The sequence below is a fragment of the Syngnathus typhle genome, linkage group LG6 (assembly GCF_033458585.1).
Source record: "Syngnathus typhle isolate RoL2023-S1 ecotype Sweden linkage group LG6, RoL_Styp_1.0, whole genome shotgun sequence".
NCBI classification, from domain to species: Eukaryota; Metazoa; Chordata; class Actinopteri; order Syngnathiformes; family Syngnathidae; genus Syngnathus; species Syngnathus typhle.
This window is the reverse complement of record NC_083743.1, coordinates 15,637,780-15,659,691: the sequence shown is the minus strand read 5'-3', so window position 1 is coordinate 15,659,691 and position 21,912 is coordinate 15,637,780. Positions and strand designations below refer to the sequence as shown.

At 42.4% G+C, this 21,912-nt stretch overlaps 1 protein-coding gene and 1 pseudogene across 2 annotated transcripts in view; both read right to left on the bottom strand.

The window, feature by feature from the left end:
• Nucleotides 1–257: 257 nt before the first annotated feature.
• LOC133156256 (5S ribosomal RNA) lies at nt 258–372 on the bottom strand (annotated as a pseudogene).
• A 3,152-nt stretch (nt 373–3,524) lies between these two features.
• LOC133155652 (melatonin receptor type 1B-like) overlaps nt 3,525–21,912 on the bottom strand; it is a 64,427-nt gene continuing 46,039 nt past the window's right edge. For both annotated transcript variants that reach the window (XM_061281138.1, XM_061281139.1), the window contains exons 2-3: nt 9,685–9,803; nt 3,525–7,965 (exon numbers count right to left, since the gene is read on the bottom strand). In XM_061281138.1, coding sequence (XP_061137122.1) covers nt 7,216–7,965; nt 9,685–9,803 — 869 coding nt within the window. In that variant the 3' untranslated portion in view covers nt 3,525–7,215. The remainder of the gene's footprint in view (nt 7,966–9,684; nt 9,804–21,912) is intronic.

Sequence of the window (21,912 nt, the reverse complement as noted above, 5' to 3'; positions counted from 1 at the left end):
CGGTTGTCAGCCAATTGCAAGGCACACAGAGACGAACAACCATCCACACTCCCACCTACGTGAAATTTGGAGTGCTCAATCAGCCGATCATGCATGTTATTATGATGTGGGAGGAAACCGGAGTGCCCGGAGAAAACCCACGCGAGCATCGGGGAAAACATGCAAACTCCACACAGGGAGGGCCGGCAATGGGTTCGAGCCCGCACCCTCTGAACTGTGAGGCGGACGTTTAAGCAGTTTTCCACCGTGCCGCTCAAAGCTTATAGCATCTGGTATTCCCAGGCGGTCTCCCATCCAAGTACTAACCAGGCTTCTGTTTATCTTCAGAGATCTGATGAGATCAGGCGTTCTCAAGCTAGTATGGCCATAAGCCTAGGGAAATAATGCAAAGAAAATGTCAAAACTATGGCAGGCCATTATCATAAAAGGGTGACTATATGCTCGTAATAGTCTTACATTTCAGTTTTGAATTTATTGGGCTTCTGTTCCAAACTACCGTTTTTTTTTCGTGTATAATGCGCCCCCATGTATAATACGCACCCTAAAAATGGCATGTTGATGCTGGAAAAAAGCCTGTACCCATGTATAATACGCACCCAATTTTATTTTATTTTTTAAGAACCAATGATCGTCACACACGCAGGGAGGCAATGGGTCCCATTTTTATAGTCTTTGGTATGGTCTTAACTAGGCTGGATGTATTTTTTTTTGTTGGCGTTGATTTCTCCGACTGCCCATAAAGGCACCACCGCGATCAGTGCGGACTAGGGGTGTAACGATACATCGATACTAGGGGTGTAACGATACATCGATACACATCGATTAATCGATATAATGCTCTACGATTTATTGGCATCGATGCTAAACGTAAACATCGATTTATATCGCCGTGTTTGACCTCGGACATTAGACGCGACTTTATTTTCAAATCCAGTTCATTGTTGCTTGCTTCCTCTTTCCGGGAGCAGTGCGCGGCGTTGTGTTGTGAGCAGAGCAGGCACGTGAAAGGGGAGTTGACAACTAGTACGCGGCTCCTGGGCTGGTGCTATGGCTAGGGTCCAAAAAGACGAAGAACTTTGCTCCCCTTTAGGCTTCAAGTCATTCGTTTGGAAGCACTTTGGATTCCAAAGAAAAGATGGCTCAACGGACAAGACACGTGCAGTTTGTAAATCCTGCCATGCGGTGATCAAATATTCAGGGAGCACAAATCTCGCCGCACATTTAAAGAAAAAACACGACATCAAAGTTCAGTGTTAAAATAAGCACTTTGTATTAGGGGTGTAAATCGCGGGTTTTGTCACGATACTATATAATACCGATACAAATAACTACGATACGATATTTGCCGATATCTTAAAGCCTGCTGCGATTCATTCACGATATATCGCGATATAGTGCTCTACGATCGATATATATATTTTTTTAATAAAAAATATAGAACAATATCCTGATTTATAACAATTCATACGCAAAATCAACAAGGTACTGCAAACTCTTTATTTAGGAAATTACAAGAGTATTGTAGTATACAAATTGCTTACTTTAACACTGAACTTTGATGTCGTGTTTTTTCTTTAAATGTGCGGCGAGATTTGTGCTCCCTGAATATTTGATCACCGCATGGCAGGATTTACAAACTGCACGTGTCTTGTCGGTTTGGAGCCATCTTTTCTTTGGAATCCAAAGTGCTTCCAAACGAATGACTTGAAGCCTAAAGGGGAGCAAATTTCCTCGTCTTTTTAGACACTAGCCATAGCACCAGCCCAGGAGCCGCGTACTAGTTGTCGACTCCCCTTTCACGTGCAGCAACGCCGCGCACTGCTCCCTGCTCCCGGAAAGAGGAAGCAAGCAACAATGAACTAGATTTCAAAATAAAGTCGCGTCTAATGTCCGAGGTCAAACACGGCGATATAAATCGATGTTTACGTTTAGCATCGATGCCAATAAATCGTAGAGCATTATATCGATTAATCGATGTGTATCGATGTATCGTTACACCCCTACTATATAAACCTATTGGTCCATCCATACAATCCATTTTCTGCATCACTCATCCTCAGTCGGCGGGCCATGGAGCCTGTTTTCCATGCTTTTAAAACACTACAGTAATGAGAGCAAATGAACACAGCCTCTTAAAGAGAATCACACATATTTTAATTGACATAGTATAGTAATCTTTCACAATGGCAAAGTTGTGAATGCTGCTTTCTTGTAACAGTAATAAATGCATTATATTTTGTACTTTTTCACAAAAGAATCAAAACAATTTCTTAAATATCTCTTGTGGGCTGAAAAACATTCCAACAAACTTGCAGTTCAAAAGTCTGAGCTGCTATGATCTCAGCAGCCACTTATTTGCTTGTTGTAGTTGACAAGTTTTCAATTTCAAATGACTGCAATTTTGGGGATTGAAAAACGAATTTATTTTATTGGCAGCCTGGAATTATTGGCTGAACCCTCTCTACCGCAAATTAAGCGTGATATAATTACCTTGTAGAAATTCTTCTAATGTCTTAATGTCCTCACAGTCAGTACAACACCATGAAGTTATTTTTCACAGTGATTGTTGCAAAATATTCTTTGATGAAAGTATTTTAATATAACACGATAAGGCTTTGTTGTTGTTTTCACCCCCACACAAATTGCAGACAGTCATAACCAAGAGAAGGACAGTGTTGTCATATCTGATGCAACTGCTACAACTTGGCCCATATTGTCTACTTTATGTAAAGACAAAAACTACTGTAGTAGCAGAAGAGTTACAAAATTCAACAATTCTCTGATAAAGATTTTATAAAAAGACAATTGTCGGTTGTGAATCCATTTGGTTGACACAGTAAAATCGGCAAAGACCACCTGTTTTCATGAACAATTCATGAGGTAACCACTGAAATGTCAAGCACTGTAAGTCACAGCCACATATTTGGATTCCTTGGAAAAAATAATTTCGTAATTATTAACGTCATAATTACTCAAATAAAATGTAGGAATTGTATCAAAATGCTTGAGCTTTTTTTCCCCATCACAAATGCTTACAGAGTACCTGTAGTAGCACTGAAGACAGAAAAAACTATTCAGGATTGTTTTCAGAATTGTAGTTTGTAATTCTTCTTTGAGGGCGGACGGTCAAGCAGGTCCGCCTCACAGTTCAGAGGTGTTGGCTTCAATTGTGGCTCCGGCCTTCCTCTGTGGAGTTTGCATGTTCTCCCCGTGCCTGCGTGGGTTAGCCGCGAGTGCAACCTGGGCACTGTGAGCCGGATGTGCTAACCAGTCGACCACTGTGCTGCCGCATATTATACAAATGTCATGAATGGTGACATAGTATGTATTCTGTATGTATACTGAATGATTGGTTTAGAATTTTGTTCTCCGTTTCTTTGAAATCGGTGAACTAATTGAGAAGATGTTTAGCTAATGATGCATCCATCCAGCTGTTTAGGGTCACATATGGGGTCGAACCTGTCCCAACTGATTTTGCGACTGCTTGCCATTCAAACACTTGGAGACAATCAGTCACCCTCACATTCACAACTTTAGGCAATTGAGAGTCATGAATCAACCTCCTCATGTAAAATGTAAACCTTGAGAGATATGCAAGTACAGGGAGAACATGGGAACTTTAAAGAGAAAAGTCACGAAAATACAATTATTAGTGTTAGAGTGGTGCTCACTCTAACTTATTTGCAAGAACCACACGGGAGACAGTATGCCCTTTTAGCACTTGCAAGTGGAGAAAATGTTCGTCACTGTGCATACAGCGATGTTCGAACGATGTCTGACTTAGGCCTCTTGCAAGGGCATACGTATTTATTGAGAGAAAACAGGGTAGGGACGAGAGTGGAGAAGTTTGGTGGTCACCTCAGCAACTGGTAAATCAGTGCAGAGGGTCTTAGCTCTTTGTTATACAAGGTTGTGGAAACAGAAACTAGTGGAGCATTTTAGATAACTAACTAAGCAAGAATGTTTCCACACCATTTGGAAAGTTTCAACAACTGAATGTGAATATTTTCCAGAGTCAAGGAAAGGTGAAATGTTTTAATAAAGTTAATGATTCTAGTTTACAATCCAACATAATCATACGATCACGATAATTTGTCAACCCTAGTTTATTAGTGTCAATCTTGTTGATAAGGTAGCATTACAACAACATGCTACGTATGCACTTTTTCACGTCATAGTACATGTTCTGTGCCACCAACTGATTATAATAATAATTATAATATCTAATCAAATAAATTATCTGGGATGGAATATCATAGTACATGGTACATATTTATGTAAGTGGACTACTGATTTCTATGTATCATAGAAATTGGGGTGAAAACGATGACAATGAAAAGTAACAGCAGATTTAATTTCTTGTGGACTGTTGTATAGCATCTGTGACAACATTTTGGATGAACATGAAGAGAATTTAAAAAAACAACTGAAAACACTGACTTTAACTGCAACTTTAAATCAATGCAATTACTACAGTCATTAAATATGTTTTGATTTATCAACATTAATAGCACAGTTGTCAATCAACCAAAAGCTGTGCTCATTTAACATATAGCAAAAAGAAATCAAATGATTGTATGTAACAATCCACAAGGAAAACAGAAACGTCTTAAAAAACATGCACATGGTCATAGAAAGTCTGTAGTTCAGCATGAATCAGCTGAGCGTTTTTTTTTACTAAGATACAATCATTAAAAAAAAGCACTATTCACAAACATGAGTGGCCTTCTGTTTGCTTTTAATCCTCTTTTGGAATCAGATGAAGAATAAAATGCATAGAGAAAGTATTGATTCTCATCATTACTAAGATTACAATGTTACTAAGATTCCAAACTGTAAACTGCATAAGTACACTGTGATCCGGTTTCATGAAATAATTGTGCTTTTAGAGACCTTTAGGAATTGTTTTACATCCCTAAATTTTCTAATTACTTGTAAAAAAACAACAACATTGGAGGACGTTCAAGCTATAGTCAGCTTCTGTATGGCCTATATTGGTCACGAGTATGTGGTTTATTTAAGTTGTGATGTTTTTGTTTTTTTGCTGGTGAACATTTATTTATTTAATTTGTTTGTTTGTTTTTAGACTGAGTTCTCTTCTTCTTTGTGATTATTCTTGACAGCTACTGTTTCAAATACCTAAATGGCAACTAAACTCCATATCATTTCTTGTTTCCATGAGCCAGCACTTTCAAGGACAAGTCAAGTCAGCTAGCATTGCATTAGCAGTCAACAACTCAACAACTAATAGACCCACCCAAATGGACAAAAATCTACTGGCATGATTGTTTTTTTCTGGAAGCAGCTGTTATTGCTGCAAAAGGGATAAATAATGTCTTTAAGATAAGTATCTCATTTGGATAAATAAACCAGGTAAAACCAAGTGAGCCAAAAATTGGATGACAAAAGGTGTTGGGGACCTCAAAAGTCTTACTTGTAGTCACTGAGGGGCTTATCTTCTATTTATAAGGTATTACTTCAATATAATTGTGCTAGCAGTTTGACAGAGAAAATCTTTTTCAATCCAAACAAACTGAGGCTCGTCCAGTTATCTGAATGGATCGTGTGCCGTTTTGGAGGTACTACTGTTACAAATTTTCTTTATGTTTTCATCAAAATTAATTTAGAGGAATGTGCACCTTTAAAGTGCTGGGGGGGGGGGGGGGGGGGGTCATGGCAACTTTGTCTATCCCAGTATGTGCCATAAAATAGATGAAAATATAATCTCTAAATCAGGAAAATGCTGCATACTATACAGAAAACATCAATGTTGAGTTGTGTTTTCCAATAATTCTTGTGTAGTACTTATATGACTTACATCAAAACGTTTTTCAGATATGACCCAAAAATTATTTTACATTCCTCACTACTTCATGATGTACAACATGAAAACTATATTGACAAAGATTAATCATTGACGGATAAATGCTCTGCTTGTGCTGCCTACTGTAGTTCCATTCAGCCTTAATAAACACTGACATCAAAGTGAAAATTTTACAGTAGGCAGGATGTTCATCTATGATCCGTTAAAAGAAGTTATTTTTGGTCAAGTGAAAAAGAAGATGAGCAGGACAGGCACATTTTCTGATTATTAACAAGTTGAGGTATTGACTACCAGCTAAGAAAATTAAATTGTATTTCACATTTTAGTCATGGCAGTCATAAATGTAACACAAGGTAAAATGTGAGGATATAATTTGATATACAATTATATACCATGAGAAACCGTTGGTGCTGCCAAACACCTTGCACAGTATGTTACTAATATGAATAAGAGGATAATTAAGCTGCTGTCTGTTATATTCTCACCAAATTTTGTAAATGTTTACAACTGCATTTTGGTGCCAAATATATATTTCCAAATCAACACGGGCACCTAGGGTCTGCACAAGAACATTTAAACATACACCACATTGAGAGCTCATCAATTTAGTTTTGGTGATTTCCACAAATTGAAAATCATTTTGTCAAATCGTCAAAAATCATCAAATTTTGCTTCACAACTGATGAAAAAAGTGAAAAAAAGTATAAAGCTTTCATTTTTTTCTACATAAATATTTTGTTTGTTTTCTGTAGAGTTTATGCCACTCAGGGATGCTGGATATTTTTGTCATAGAAAATTCAGGAGAGCACATCAGCTGTAGAACAAATTTGAATTGATAGAAATGTTAGTGAAAGACGCAAAAGAATATTTTGACTTGCAGTAAATAAATATGTGATAAATTTGAGAAAGCCAGTAACGACATTCATACTATGTTTTGTTTCATTTACTACACCCTGATGCTTAGCAATTTGGTAGCTTTGCCCACCTTGCATTGACAGCACACCTAAAAACAGGAACTGCAACAATTGTCATTGTGTGCTGAAATGACCCAGATGCAAAATTGAAAAGAAATTTGTGAAAAGTGATGTTGCACAAATCCCTAATGACTGGCTCTAAGTCATCCCTCGAGTTCATTCAGAAGTTCCAAAATTGAATTGGTTGAATAGACTGATAATGCAATAAACATGTTTACACGCTGGCCCATTCAGGCCCCAAGACTGCTGTTAAAAAAAAACTAAATTGATGAGCTTTAAACATTAAGAATGGTGCTCAAAAATGTGAACATTATTTTGTATATTGGGCAGTTTTTGTCTTTTCATTTTACTGTAGCCCATTTGGCTATTGTGTTTCAAGTGCTTGTTGAGGCTTTGGCACGGTACTGACAAACTGAGTCACAGAGTTTCTCCTTTTGGTTGGTCATTATTATTGAGTCCTGGTGATGGTTTGCTCCTCATGCCTTCAGTCCCTCCTCGGGATGTTTCCTGGAAGAAGAGCTGTGGCCACCACACAGACATGACAATTCGTTTGTACTCCCTGCGGAAGTTCTGGTTCAGCAGGCCATAGATGACGGCATTAAGGCAACTGTTGAAGTAAGCCATGAAATAGCTGACAACAAAGAGCCACTCCGGGACGTGAGGTGCGACTTCTTCTGGGTTAATGGCAACAGCAAGCCCAATGAAGTTGAGTGGTGCCCAACAAATTGCAAAAAGCACAAACACTACAAACATGGTGATGAAGTTCCTCAAGTCACTGGGCTTGATGCGAGGACGTACCTCAGATTTCACTTTGCGCCTTACCTGAATGACCAAGATCCATATCCTCATGTAGCAGAAAGTAACCACGAAAATTGGCACAAAGAAGTGGATTATCACCACTGTGATGGTATAGGAAGTGCTTACAGTCTGTGCAAATGTGCAGGAATAAACGCGGGGATCGTACTGCAGCGAGCCAAAAAAAAGATTTGGCACAATGGCCATGATTGTTAAGAACCAGATGAGTGCGACCAGCACCAGTGTGTTGCGGTTGCTGTACAACTTGTCATAGCTGAAGTTGTGGCAGATGTAACAGTAGCGGTTGATGGCAATGCCTGTGATGTTGAAGATGGAGCCAATGACGCTCAAACCCATCAGGAAACCACTTATCTGAAAGAGGTGGACATTTAGACAGATAAATGACAGGGAAGAGTTTCTCTGTGGGATTTTGTTTCCCATAAAAAGGTGTTTAAAATAGACACTTTACTTTATTCCAAATGTATGTATTTGGTTAGTATAAAGGCCTCAAATCTGTGCTGGAATGGAAAATGCCTTTTGGAAAGTTTTACTCTGTTGGAACCAGAGAATCATTTGCAATGTAAGATATTAATGACCCTAAACCACATTTTTGTCCATGCATTGAATATGACACGATTTTCTTAATGTAATTTATCTCACGAGCCTTAATCCTTAATAGATTTACACATAGTTGACATGCGGCTGTTCTGATTTTGGGGCATCAAATATGTATATTATCAAATGTTTCCATTACCTTCTGCATTATGCTCAAGTACTAGTCGCTGGTGTTTGATGAACTTTTTTCTATGTGATTTTGGGATGTCCTATTGTGTGAGTGGGCATGACCGCACCTCGAGCCGACCTGCGCGAAATTGTGCGAGTACAGCGGAGGCGGGTATTAGTTAACTACGCGACTTACTTCCGGGTTAGAAAAATAGCCACCAAAATAACTCACATTTCATGAAAAATTGGATCACCAATTAACTGTGGAAAATAGTATAATACAGCTCCTTTAATTTAAATCAAAATAAGAAAAACAGCAATAGCATAATTACAGGAAAGGACAACAAGTTCACATCTGGAGTTGGATTTTATCTATAGCAGATTAAAAAGTCTATAGACCCCTGTTCAAATCTCAGATTATTATAGTAATAATAATAATAATAAAATAAAATGGACCGAAATGAATTATTTCATTTTTTTTCCACAAGCAAGGGTATTTAGAAATAAACACATGATGAAATGTGGCTGCTAAAATGTACCGTAATTTCTGAACTATATGACGCACCTAGAGGAACATCCTTTTCATATTTAAGCCACAGGTATTTTAAGTGAATTGTACTCATTTCTATTACCTGTATTACCAAAACAAATACTCTTACAATATCATAAAAATCATGAAAAATCCATAGGTACGCCAAGATAGACTACAAGCCACAGGGTTCAAAGCATGTGCAAAAGGTTGCGGCTTATAGGCCGGAAATTACGGTACACACCCTCATATAGCTTGGAATTCGGTTGTGTTCAGAAGTAATTATTCTTATTCGTGAAAGTTATATTGATGGATTTAGCACACACCTGCAACCATTGAAGACCCTCTTATTATCTCATAATACATTTCAGATGTTCTTGAGGGCTTTTCCTGGCATTTTTGTAACATCTTACAGTTCAAGGCATGGTCCATAGAGAGCTTCCACAACATCAGAGGGATCTCTTGGTTTCGACATGCCATTCAGGAGAATTTTTGCTCCAAATTTCAAAGGAAATCACAGGAAAAATAGTGAAGTCATCATTAAGTGGACAAAATACAGCAAAACAGTGAACTTTGGACATGCTTCCAAAATTGATGAAAAGTCAAAAAAGAAGCTGCTCAGGAAGGCAGCCAAGAGGCTGACAGCAACTATAAAAGAGCTGCAGGAGTGTCTGAAAATTATTTGTTGTTTTGTGCATGTGGCAACAATCACCCTTCTTCATAAGTCTTACAAAATGTTTTAAAAAAAAAAGGGGGTTTTGTTCACATGCGCATAGTTGACTTTTTAAAAAGCTGCCACTGAAACCGAGATTTACTTACAATAGGTCTTAATTGCGTACCTTGCACTGGGTCTCTCCCAATGACCAGCCGTCATGGAAGATGGCATACAACACCAGAGGATAAGGATAGAATGCTACCATCAAGTCAGCGAAGGCAAGACTCACCACAAAGGCATTTCCTGTTCAAAGTAAGAGATAGCAAATTATTGGTGAGTCTTGAAACCTGGACATCGGTGTGGTTCAACAACTGTATGTTTGGGCGAATGCTGGGACAGTGGTAAGTAAGAACATCAGTAACAAGAACAGAATATAGAACATTGAATTTACTAGTTTAACATTAATTTTGGATTGCAGTGTCACACTTCATCCACAACATCATCCGAAACACTTACACTACAATTTATAAGTCGCTCCGGAGTACAAATCGTACCAGCCATAAAATGCATCAAAAGAAGAAAGACTTATATAAGTCGCACTGGAATATTAGTTGCATTTTTCTGGGAATTTTATTTGAAAAATTCCAACACCAAGAACAGACATGTCATCTTGAAAGGCAATTTAAAATAAAGATAGAAGGCAACAACAGGCTGAACGGTATGGTATGCTAACGTGACATAAACACATAAACAAGGAACTGAGAATGTACCTGACGTAACAGAATACCGTTTTTTCCCATGTATAATGTCTCTCCATGTATAATACGCACCCTAAAAATGGCATGTTGATGCTGGAAAAAAAGCCTGTACCCATGATAATTATCTTTTTTTTTTTTTTAAAGTCCCAATGATCGTCACACACGCATCTGGGTGTGGTGAAATTTGTCCTCTGCATTTGACCCATCCCCGTGTGATTTTGATCCATCCCCTGGGGGAGAGGGGAGCAGTGAGCAGCAGCGGCGCTGTGCTCGGGAATCATTTGGTGATCTAACCCCCCATTTCCAACCCTTAATGCTGAGTACCAAGCAGGGAGGCAATGGGTCCCATTTTTATAGTCTTTGGTATGGTCTTAACTAGGCTGGATGTATTTTTTTTGTTGGCGTTGATTTCTCCGACTGCTCGTAAAGGCACCACCGCGATCAGTTAGGTTAAAATGAAAAGAGGAAAGTGACGTGCGGACATGTGAAAAAGGCGGCTCTGTATGGGAGAGAAGTTGAAGAGGAATAAAAACACCCTTGGAAACCAAAACTTGCCCCTCGTCGTGACTCGGAGCCGCAACAAATGTTTCAGATTTGTATAGGGCACATTGTGACAGCAAACGACCAGGTGATCGAGCAAGCGACTGATACGAGAGCATTGCGTTCGTATGGAGCGTGTTTGAAGTGAACAGCAGAGACGAAAGGAACAAGGCAAAGTGTTGTGAAATAAAATATTACCTGTAATACGCATTTTGTTATTTGCTGATTGTATTAAACTATCACATTCATTGTCAGTCAAGAAGAGATGAGGACTATTCGCATCAGATCCATAGTGCGCATGTGCAGTGATACTGCCTCCGTATGACGTCCAGTCTGCGATGTCAAACAATATTTGACAATAACACAGGTTTCTGTTCCTGTCTTTGGTAATGTCACCCTGTCTTTTTGTTCCACGTCTTTGTCGGTCAGTTCTGTTGTTGGTTTTGTTAGAGAGTTATGTTAGTTTACCAAGTCTATGTTTTGAGTTCTTCCAATGAACCCTGGTCCAAGCTGCACTTGGTCGCCCTGCTCCTTTCCACACTCCATCCGTGACAAGATTTTCTTCAAAAATTATTGTACCATGATTTTCTTAAAAAAAAAAAAAAAAAAAAAAATTAAAAAAGAAAATTAAATAAAAATTGTACCCATGTATAATGCGCACCCCAGATTTTAGGACAATAAATTAGTTAGATTTCGCGCATTATACATGGAAAAATACGGTAAATGCAGCTGTGTACCAAGAGATTTTAGAGCACTTCCGTTTGCTGAAAAGCTCTATGGAGATGATTTCGTTTTCCAGCATGATCTGGCACCTGCCCACAGTGGCAAAACCACCAGTAAATGGTGTACTGACGATGGCATTACTGTCCTCAATTGGCCTGCCAATCCCCCATATTCCCAATTCCTGAACCCCATAGAGAATTTGTGGGGTATTGTGAAGAAGCAGCTGAAAAACACCAGACCCAACAATGCAAATGAGCTATAGGCCACTATTGAAGCATCCTGGGCATCCATAACACCTCAGCAATGCCACAGGCTGATTGCCTCCATGCTACGCCGCATTGGTTGCAGTAATCCGTGCAAAAGGATTACGAACAAAGTACTGAGTGCATTAATGGACATTTTCAAATGTTTGATTTCGTTTTGTTGTTATAAATCTTTTCTTTTTTACTTGCTCTAAGGAAATATTCTAATATTTTGAGATAGGATATTTGAGTTTTCTTAAGCTGTATGCCATAATCAGCAATATTAAAATAATAAAAGGCTTGCAATACTTCGGTTGATTTGTAATAAATCCAGAATGTAGGACATTTTTGTTTTTTTAATTGCATTACAGAAAATAAAGAATCACAATATTCAAATTTTCTGACACAGTCCTGTCAGTCGCTCCTGAGTATCCCTAGTATAAGTCGCACCCCCGGCCAAACTATAAAATAAACTGCGCCTTATAGTCCGGAAAACACGGTACTTGTGTCGATTTGGAAATACCTAATTACAAGTAAGGTTTTTAGCAGACCCAAACCTTGTTGTTTAGGCTAAAGTTACAATTATCCTAAAATATTGAAACAATCATCCTTTGCATTTTACACGACTGCATAGAACTGTGCAACTAAAGACTTGCCACCAAAGAATCACTGACGAACTTGTTTTAATTTGCTATTCAGGGTCACATTGAGAGATCATATCACTTCAACACATTCATGTATCCTAGCAGCTTGTGTCTATTTCAAATCATGCCTTCTTTGGCCTTTGTGGCATTGCCTCCAATTTTGCTTTTTTTACAAGTATATTTTTACGAGGGATACCTTGTTTTTTGATTTCCAGGACTGTACTCCTAAGGGAAAACTCTTCATCATCAGGAAAACCTTAAACGTAAGTCAACGCAGAAAAGTAAAACAAAGCCGAGGTAATCACTCATCTCTAATTTTATTGTCATTTAACTGCAAAGTTACCGACTCAGCAATCGAGTCGGAGATTGTTTAAAGGGGAGACAGAAGACAGCTTGGAAAGTGACAGAAGGCAAAAATAGAAGAACACTCCCTATAGTGCATACTTATGTCAAGATCATTGCTATAACAATTGTAAAGGCCCATTCTCATGAAACAGTATCTACTCAATCTACTCTCCCTGCCTGCCTGGCTGCCTGACTGCCTGCCTGCCTTGCCAACCAACCTAACCACACCATCCATCCATCCATCCATCATCTGTACCGCTTGTCCCCACGGGGGGTCGCGGGCGTGCTGGAGCATATCCCATCAGTCATCAGGCAGTAGGCGGGGGACACCCTGAACTGATTGCCAGCCAATCGCAGGGCACACAGACGAACAACTATCCGCACTCGCACTCTCACCTAGGGGCAATTTGGAGTGCTCAATCGACCTACCAGGGGAGGAAACCGGAGTCCCCGGAGAAAACCCACGCAGGCACGGGGAGAACATGCAAACTCCACACAGGGAGTTCGGGAGGTGGAATCAAACTCCCTCCCTCCTAACTGTGAGGCAGACGTCCTAACCAGTGTGTCACAAAGCTGCCGTCTCTTATTAATATTTTGATTGTTAATCCGCCGACTGAAACTCGGTTTCATGAATATTAGATTACTTTCCACAAAAGCGCCACTAGTTAATGACCTCATTAGAGACCATAATCACGATTGGCCTTTGTGAGACTACTTTTTTTGTATAGCGCATTTCTACCTGAGGTACACCAAAAGCGCTTCACACTACTTCCTCATTCATGATGACATACCATGAGAAGCAAGTTGCTCAAGAACATTTGGACATGGACATAATGGCTGGGGATTGAACCCCTAACATCTGGGCAGGACACAACTACCGTATTTTCCGGACTATAAGGCGCACCGGACTATAAGGTGCACCTTCAATGAATGGCCCATTTTAAAACTTTGTCCTTATATAAGGCGCACCGGACTATAAGGCGCACCATTAATGCATCATGTCAGATTTTTGATCCAAATCAAATCATTCTCCATCCATCCATCCATCCATCCATCTTCTTCCGCTTATCCGGGGTCAGGTCGGCGGGGCAGCAGCTTCAGGAGGGACTCCCAGACTTCCCTCTCCCCAGCCACTTCATCTAGCTCATCCCGGGGGATCCCAAGGCGTTCTCAGGCCAGCTGAGAGACATAGTCTCTCCAGCGCGTCCTGGGTCGTCCCCGGGGTCTCCTACCGGTGGGACATGCCCGGAACACCTCCCCAGGGAGGCGTCCAGGAGGCATCCTGATGAGATGCCCGAGCCGCCTCATCTGGCTCCTCTCAACGTGGAGGAGCAGCGACTCTACTCCGAGTCTCTCCCGGATGACCGAACTTCTCACCCTATCTCTAAGGGAGAGCCCGGACATCCTGCGGGGAAAACTCATTTCGGCCGCTTGTATCCGGGATCTCGTTCTTTCGGTCACGACCCATAGCTCGTGACCATAGGTGAGGGTAGGAGCGTAAATCGACCGGTAAATTGAGAGCTTTGCCTTTTGGCTCAGCTCTCTCTTTACCACGACGGACCGGTACAAAGTCTGCATTACTGCAGACGCTGCACCGATCCGCCTGTCGATGTCGCGCTCCATCCTCCCCTCACTCGTGAACAAGACCCCAAGATACTTAAACTCCTCCACTTGGGGCAGGATCTCATCCATGATCCGGAGAGGGCATTCCACCCTTTTCCGATCGAGGACCATGGACTCTGATTTGGAGGTGCTGACCCTCATCCCGACCGCTTCACACTCGGTTGCGAACCGCTCCAGTGAGAGTTGGAGATCACGGCCTGAAGAAGCCAACAGCACCACGTCGTCTGTAAAAAGCAGAGACGCGATGCTGAGGTCCCCAAACCGGACACCCTGTACGCCTCGGCTGCGCCTAGAAATTCTGTCCATAAAAATTATGAACAGAATCGGTGACAAAGGGCAGCCTTGGCGGAGTCCAACCCTCACTGGGAACGAATCCGACTTACTGCCGGAAATGCGGACCAAACTCTGGCATCGGTGATACAGTTACCGAACCGCCCTTATCAGTTGGCTCGGTACCCCGTACTCCCGAAGCACCCCCCACAGAACCTCCCGAGGGACATTGTCAAACGCCTTCTCCAAGTCCACAAAACACATGTGGACTGGTTGGGCGAACTCCCATGCACCCTCGAGGATCCTGCTGAGGGTGAAGAGCTGGTCCACTGTTCCACGGCCAGGACGAAAGCCACACTGTTCCTCCTGAATCCGAGGTTCGACCTCCCGACGGACCCTCCTCTCCAGCACCCCTGAATAGACCTTACCAGGCAGGCTGAGGAGTGTAATTCCCCTGTAATTGGAACACACCCTCCGGTCCCCCTTCTTAAAGAGGGGAACCACCACCCCAGTCTGCCAATCCAAAGGCACTGTGCCCGATGTCCACGCGATGTTGTAGAGACGTGTCAGCCATGACAGCCCTACAACATCCAGAGCCCTTAAGAAATCCGGGCGCATCTCATCCACCCCCGGGGCCCCGCCACCGAGGAGTTTCTTAACTACCTCTGTGACTTTGACCCCAGAGATTGGAGAGTCCGCCTCAAAGTCCCCAGGCCCCGCTTCCACAATGGAAGGCGTGTCGGTGGAATTGAGGAGGTCTTCGAAGTATTCTCCCCACCGACACACGACGTCCCGAGTCGAGGTCAGCAGCACGCCATCTCCACTGTAAACAGTGTTGACGTTGCACTGCTTCCCCCTCCTGAGACGCCGGATGGTGGACCAGAATTTCCTCGAAGCCGTCCGGAAGTCATTCTCCATGGCCTCGCCAAACTCCTCCCACGTCCGGGTTTTTGCCTCGGCAACCGCCGAAGCCGCGTTCCCCTTGGCCATCCAGTACCTGTCAGCTGCCTCCGGAGTCCCGCACGCCGAAACGGCCCGATAGGACTCCTTCTTCAGCTTGACGGCATCCCTTACCGCCGGTGTCCACCGGCGGGTTCGGGGATTGCCGCCACGACAGGCACCAATGACCTTACGGCCACAGCGCCGGTCGGCCGCCTCAACAATGGAGTTGTCCCCCGCCTCCCCCGGTACGTGGGAATAGCTCTGCCGGAGGTGGGAGTTGAAGTTCTTCCTGACAGGGGATTCCACCAGACGTTCCCAGCAGACCCTCACAGAGCGTTTGGGTCTGCCAGGTCGGACCGGCATCTTCCCCTACCATCGGAGCCAACCCACCACCAGGTGGTGATCAGTTGACAGCTCCGCCCCTCTCTTTGCCCGAGCAGGGCTCGAAGCTTATTTTTTGCCCAAGTTGCCCTCGGGCAAGTTGGAGAAAATTTTACTTGCCCGAAACAAAATTTTACTTGCCTGAATTTTTTTGGAGTGGATTTTTACTTGCCCGACACATTTTTGCAATAAAAAAGACAACACTATAAGTTTTGCCTTCATATGCCTTCGTATCCGCCAACCGGAAACAAGCTCTGCTGGTGCGCAGGCGCAGAAGAGCCAGGGACGGGTGAGAGAGCATGCATTTAATTACGAAGCGCTTTGCCGTTATCAATGTATTGCAGACTTACACGAGAAACTAACCGCTCCCTAGAAAACAAAATGTCGGACCAGAAGCGGCAGAAGTTGCGAGAAATTATGCACAAAATCGTCTTTTTACAGCTTGAAAACATGGTATTATGGCAGGGCAAGTTCGGGCAAGTGAGGAAAAAATTCTACTTGCCCGTCTGCCATCGCTACTTGCCCCGGGCAATCGGGCAATCGTTAGTTTCGAGCCCTGCCGAGTGTCCAAAACATGTGGCCGCAAATCCGATGACACGACTACAAAGTCGATCATCGAACTGCGGCCTAGGGTGTCCTGGTGCCAAGTGCACACATGGACACCCTTATGTTTGAACATGGTGTTCATTATAGAAAATCCGTGTCGAGCACAGAAGTCCAACAATAGAACACCGCTCGGGTTCAGATCGGGGGGGCCGTTCCTCCCAATCACGCCCTTCCAGGTCTCACTGTCATTGCCCACGTGAGCATTGAAGTCACCCAGTAGAACGATGGAGTCCCCAGAAGGAGCGCTCTCCAGCACTTCCTCCAGGGACTCCAAGAAGGGTGGGTACTCTGAGCTGCCGTTTGGTGCATAGACACAAACAACAGTCAGGACCGGTCCCCCCACCCGAAGGCGGAAGGAGGCTACCCTCTCGTTCACCGGGGTGAACCCCAATGTGTAGGCGCCCAGCCGGGGGGCAATAAGTATACCCACACCTGCTCGACGCCTCTCACCGTGGGCAACTCCAGAGTGGAAGAGAGTCCAGCCCCTCTCGAGAGGGCTTGAACCGGAACCCAAACTGTGCGTGGAGGCAAGTCTGACTATATCTAGTCGGAACTTTTCTGCCTCGCACACCAGCTCGGGCTCCTTTCCAGCCAGAGAGGTGACATTCCATGTCCCAAGAGCCAGCTTCTGCAGCCGGGGGTCAGACCGCCAAGGTCCCTGCCTTTGGCCGCCGCCCAGCTCGCACTGCACCCGACCCCTTTGGCCCCTCCCACAGGTGGTGAGCCCATGGGAAGGGGGACCCACATTTCCTTTTTAGGCTTTACCCGGCCGGGCCCTACGGGCGAAGGCCCGGCCACCAGACGCTTGCCTTCGAGCCCCGCCTCCAGGCCTGGCTCCAGAGGGGGGCCCCGGTGACCCGCGTCCGGGCGAGGGAAATCTGTTTCCATATATATTTTTCATCATAAGGGGCTTTTTGAGCCGTGCTTTGTCTGGCCCTTCACCTAGGACCCGTTTGCCATGGGTGACCCTACCAGGAGCATGAAGCCCCAGACAACATGGCTCCTAGGATCATAGGGGCACGCAAACCCCTCCACCACGATAAGGTGACGACTCATGGAGGGGCAAATCATTCTCCATTTCATCTTTTTTGTTTCAACTTCAGACGCAACAAATGACTTTATAATCACAAAATAATGATCCATAGTCTTTTTGATTCATGATTCATAGTCTTCAACGGGCCACTTATGATTGATTTCATGACACAATGTTTCGGGCCAGTTTAAATTGAGGAATTTGGTCCATATATAAGGCGCACCGGACTATAAGGCTTTTGAGAAAATTTTAGGTTTTTAGGTGCGCCTTATAGTCCGGAAAATACGGTACTCTACCACTGAGCCACATCGCCTTTCAGTAGAAATATTCAAGACACGACTAAAGATATTTTATACTTTTGCCTTAAACTATTGGCAGACTTGACTGCTGTTTGTACTCTCTCCTGCCCCCTCCTCCACAGCTTGGGGATGGGGCTCAATGATGACCAAACTGAAAGTTGCTGTCTGAATTCTACACCAACCAGTGGGACAAGATCTTAGGTAGACTGCCTCCTAGCAGGCACCACCATGATGATTGAAGGGGTCTTCCTGCAGCGCTTCATCTGATTAAATTTATTTCTACATGCCATTTTTTCATATTGATTCATATTAAATTGTGTGTTAAATGTTGCCCACTCAGCATCCATTGCAGCATGGTGGTTCCAGAATGGGGATACTCGTATCTGCTGTCCCTTCTCAAGGTTTCTCAGTTTTCCCCAGTTTAGTTTTTCCTTGCCCTCCTGGGGGTTAAAACCAGGTGATCTCGTTAATATTTCATATTTTAAAACTATGCATAAAAATAATCATTACGTTTAAAGAAAGACAGAAATTATTTGGGGAATTTAGCTTGACTTGCACAGCTTGACAGAGTGATATGCAATCCTTTGATTTTTCTACTTGTGTACCAAAAGGGTTGCTTTTTGTTGTTGTTGTTGTTGTTGTTGTTGTTGTTGTTGTTGTTGTTGTTGTTGTTGTTAACCCTTTCCACTGTGTGGCTGGCCTACATTGACTTAGATTAGAATAACATGAATATAGCAAAGAGTTTATTGAAGCCATTCATCAGGAAGCCCAGCAAACATGCCAGGATCGGTACAAGGAATGAGTGGAAAAAAACTTGATTGAAGCACACTCATAAATATGATCGGCCAAAGCGGAGGGCTCCAAGAGCCCATGCTGAGGGTGAACCATTGACATCCTAAGCTTTATTATTGATGTTCTGCCGCTTAAGGCACATAAATGTCTGAACGACCTATCATGTCCTTCTTCAAGCTCCAAAGCCCCTCCTTTTGCACGACTATAAATCCCCTACTATACCACTGTCTTTTTCACACAGATTACATGGATTTCAATTCCCTCATCCATCATCTCATCTATCTTTTCCCATCCTTCACTCTCTCTATCAGGTGCTTTATTAGACTCCCTTCCGCCCCGTGCCTCCATTTAGACCCACGACCTAGGGACCATTTTGCTGAAATGGAAGTTGACGATATGAGCTTCTGCTCACCTCAGCTGGCAGGAAACTTTTTAGAATGATGAAGTACAGTGAGGAAAATGGAAAGTGGGAGAAGGATGTGGATTGCAAGAACTGGCATTATTCCAATACATGCCTATGGAATGTTGGTGCTACATTTACAGTAGGAAATTGTCATTGTCATGTCCATTCATATCTTAATTAAAATCCCACATCAAAAACTAACATACTGCTCAAAAGTGAGCTTCTCACACCTCCAATCGAATTATTTGACATTCATACAGTGAGACAAACCACTCGAGTCTCTCAGTGACCATAAAAGTCATTTAAATTATTCACATTAGTAAAACACTTCTCCCACGACGCCACAGTTCACACGTCACAGGACACAAGACAAGTTAAAAATGTATCCAACTTGTTTTTGCTTGGAAAATAACTAAATTAAAACAAAAAAGTCACAATTGTTCTGTAATATTTTGTCAAACCATAAAATATATTCATTGAAGCAGTGGGGAAAATGCAATCTCAAATTAGAATAGTTTCAAATTGTAGTATAACTGAATCAGGACAAAAACGGTAGAAAAGGAAGGGACAGATGTAATTGTACAAAACAGTTTTTTGAATGTGGGACCATGTGTTTGTTTCAATTAATATTGCTCGTATTAAAACACGTCAGTCATGGATATTAGGAAGGGTAACTTCTTTTATTGACATATCACACACATTCACTTAAAATCTTCAACACAAACACAATTCAACATGAACATCAGGCTTCTATTTTAATGTAATGTAAAAACAGTATGTTCTACTGGTTCATCCAACTAAAGGGAAGTGTAAAATTCCATTACAGGGATCAGGAATGACAAGTACTCCAGTATTTTTCCACGTACTACTGTTATTTGTCGAGGCTTGACATCATTTTTTTGGTAGCCACTCAGCATTTTCACTAGCTGCAGTTTTGGTGGTTAATAGCAGAAATGGGAAACTAACTTCTGCATTCAGGAAAACTGGTAAAAAGTATAGTTGCAAATTGTCATCTTTAAGGATTTCCACTTTACTATTTAATTGCTACAAAGTCAGTACATTACATCTTAAAACATTTACAGGTTGTAGTATTGTAAAGAAATCCCTCGCAACATCACGGTTTGTTTATCGCGGTTTCACTACATCGCGGATTTTTGTTGCAAATTAAAAAAAAAATTTAAGTCAAAATAAAACTTCTAAATTGAGGAATTATGGCACAAAACCTGCCCACACGCCAGCAGAAGGCAAGGAGTGTGTCACGTCTCGTCCCCGGTTGCTATATGTCTGTTACCATCAGGGCTGTAGACCCGGACTCGGGGACTCGGACTCGTCGGACTCTGTCATTTTTGCCGGACTCGGTGCTGATTTTGGCCGAGTCCACCGAGTCCGACAATAAAAAAAATACGTTCAATTTTATTTTCATCATGTTGCTGAGAATGCGCGTACGAATACTGTCCACAGCCCTGCTTGCTTGTTATGAAGACAAATTTAGTTGTTGCGTGCGCGCCCGCGCCTGCCTGCCTGCGTGCACGTACAAGACCCACAATGCCCCGCGCGCAGCCAAGATGGAAGAACCCGGGAGCAGCGAGAGAACAATGTTTTGCCTCTAGATTTGGGGGGGAACGGAGCGTAAGTTACGATCAATGCGGCCACGTTGAGTTGCACTTAGGCTAATGTTTACATTATGTACCAATGTCAAGGACGATTATGTCACCCAGCTTATATCATTGATGTGTTTCGATAGTTGTGGGGTCGTCACTAATTATTTGTGTTTAGATAAATGTCTGAGCTATAATGGTGTAATTAATGATTAAAACTTCAAAGTATCTGTTTATTGTATTCGTTTATATGTTTAATAAAGACAAAGCCATCACAAAACTGTTGTAATTATTTAGATTTTGATCTAAATTAGGCTTGAATAAAGACTAAGCAGTCACATGAATTAACAGAAAAAATGGACAGCCGGACTCGGACTCGTGGTCAAGAGGCCGGACTCGGTGCAAAAATCCGACCGAGTCCACAGCCCTGGTTACCATGGTTTCTACTGTCACGTCTCGTCCCCAGTTTTGCTATGTGTCTAGGTTGCCATGGTTTCTGTTCGCGTCGCCCCTCCCATCCTGTGTCACCTCAATCAATGTAACCACAGTCACCTGCCTCTTGTTACCTGTTTTGTATTTAGGTCCTGTCTGCCCCTCACTCCCCGTTGGATCATTGATGTTGTCACGTCTGTTGTTTCACGTCCCTGTCTGTCAGTCCTCTTGTTTTGTTAAGTCATGTCAGTTTGGTGAGTCTGGTCCAAGCTGCACTTGGTCGACCTGCTCCATCCGATCCGTGACAGAGTGGCCCACACGATTGCAGTGCGTACACTTGTACCTTTTTGTAAAAAGTTTTTTTATAATAAGAGTTCTAAAAACATTTACAGTGTTGTACCTTGTTATAGAAAATGTATAATAATAATAATAATAATAATAATAATAATAATAATAATAATAATAATAATAATATAATTATAATAATAAAAGTTCTAAAAACATATTTACAGTATGTACACTTGTACCTTGTTATAAAAAAATTCTAATATATGTTGTTCTAAAAACATATTTGCAGTATGTGTTCAGAATTCTCCATGTTATTTATGTTATTCAGCCGTGCTTTGATTTGAAGTAGGGTGATTCATTTTGAAGGCCGTTTTCAGGCCGTTTTTCAAAACTTCCAGTTTTACGTTCATGTACGAACATATGTCGGTTACAGTGGTACAGGAGTCATTGACGATGTAAGTGGGTCTCCTAACAAGAGAAATGAACGATCGCG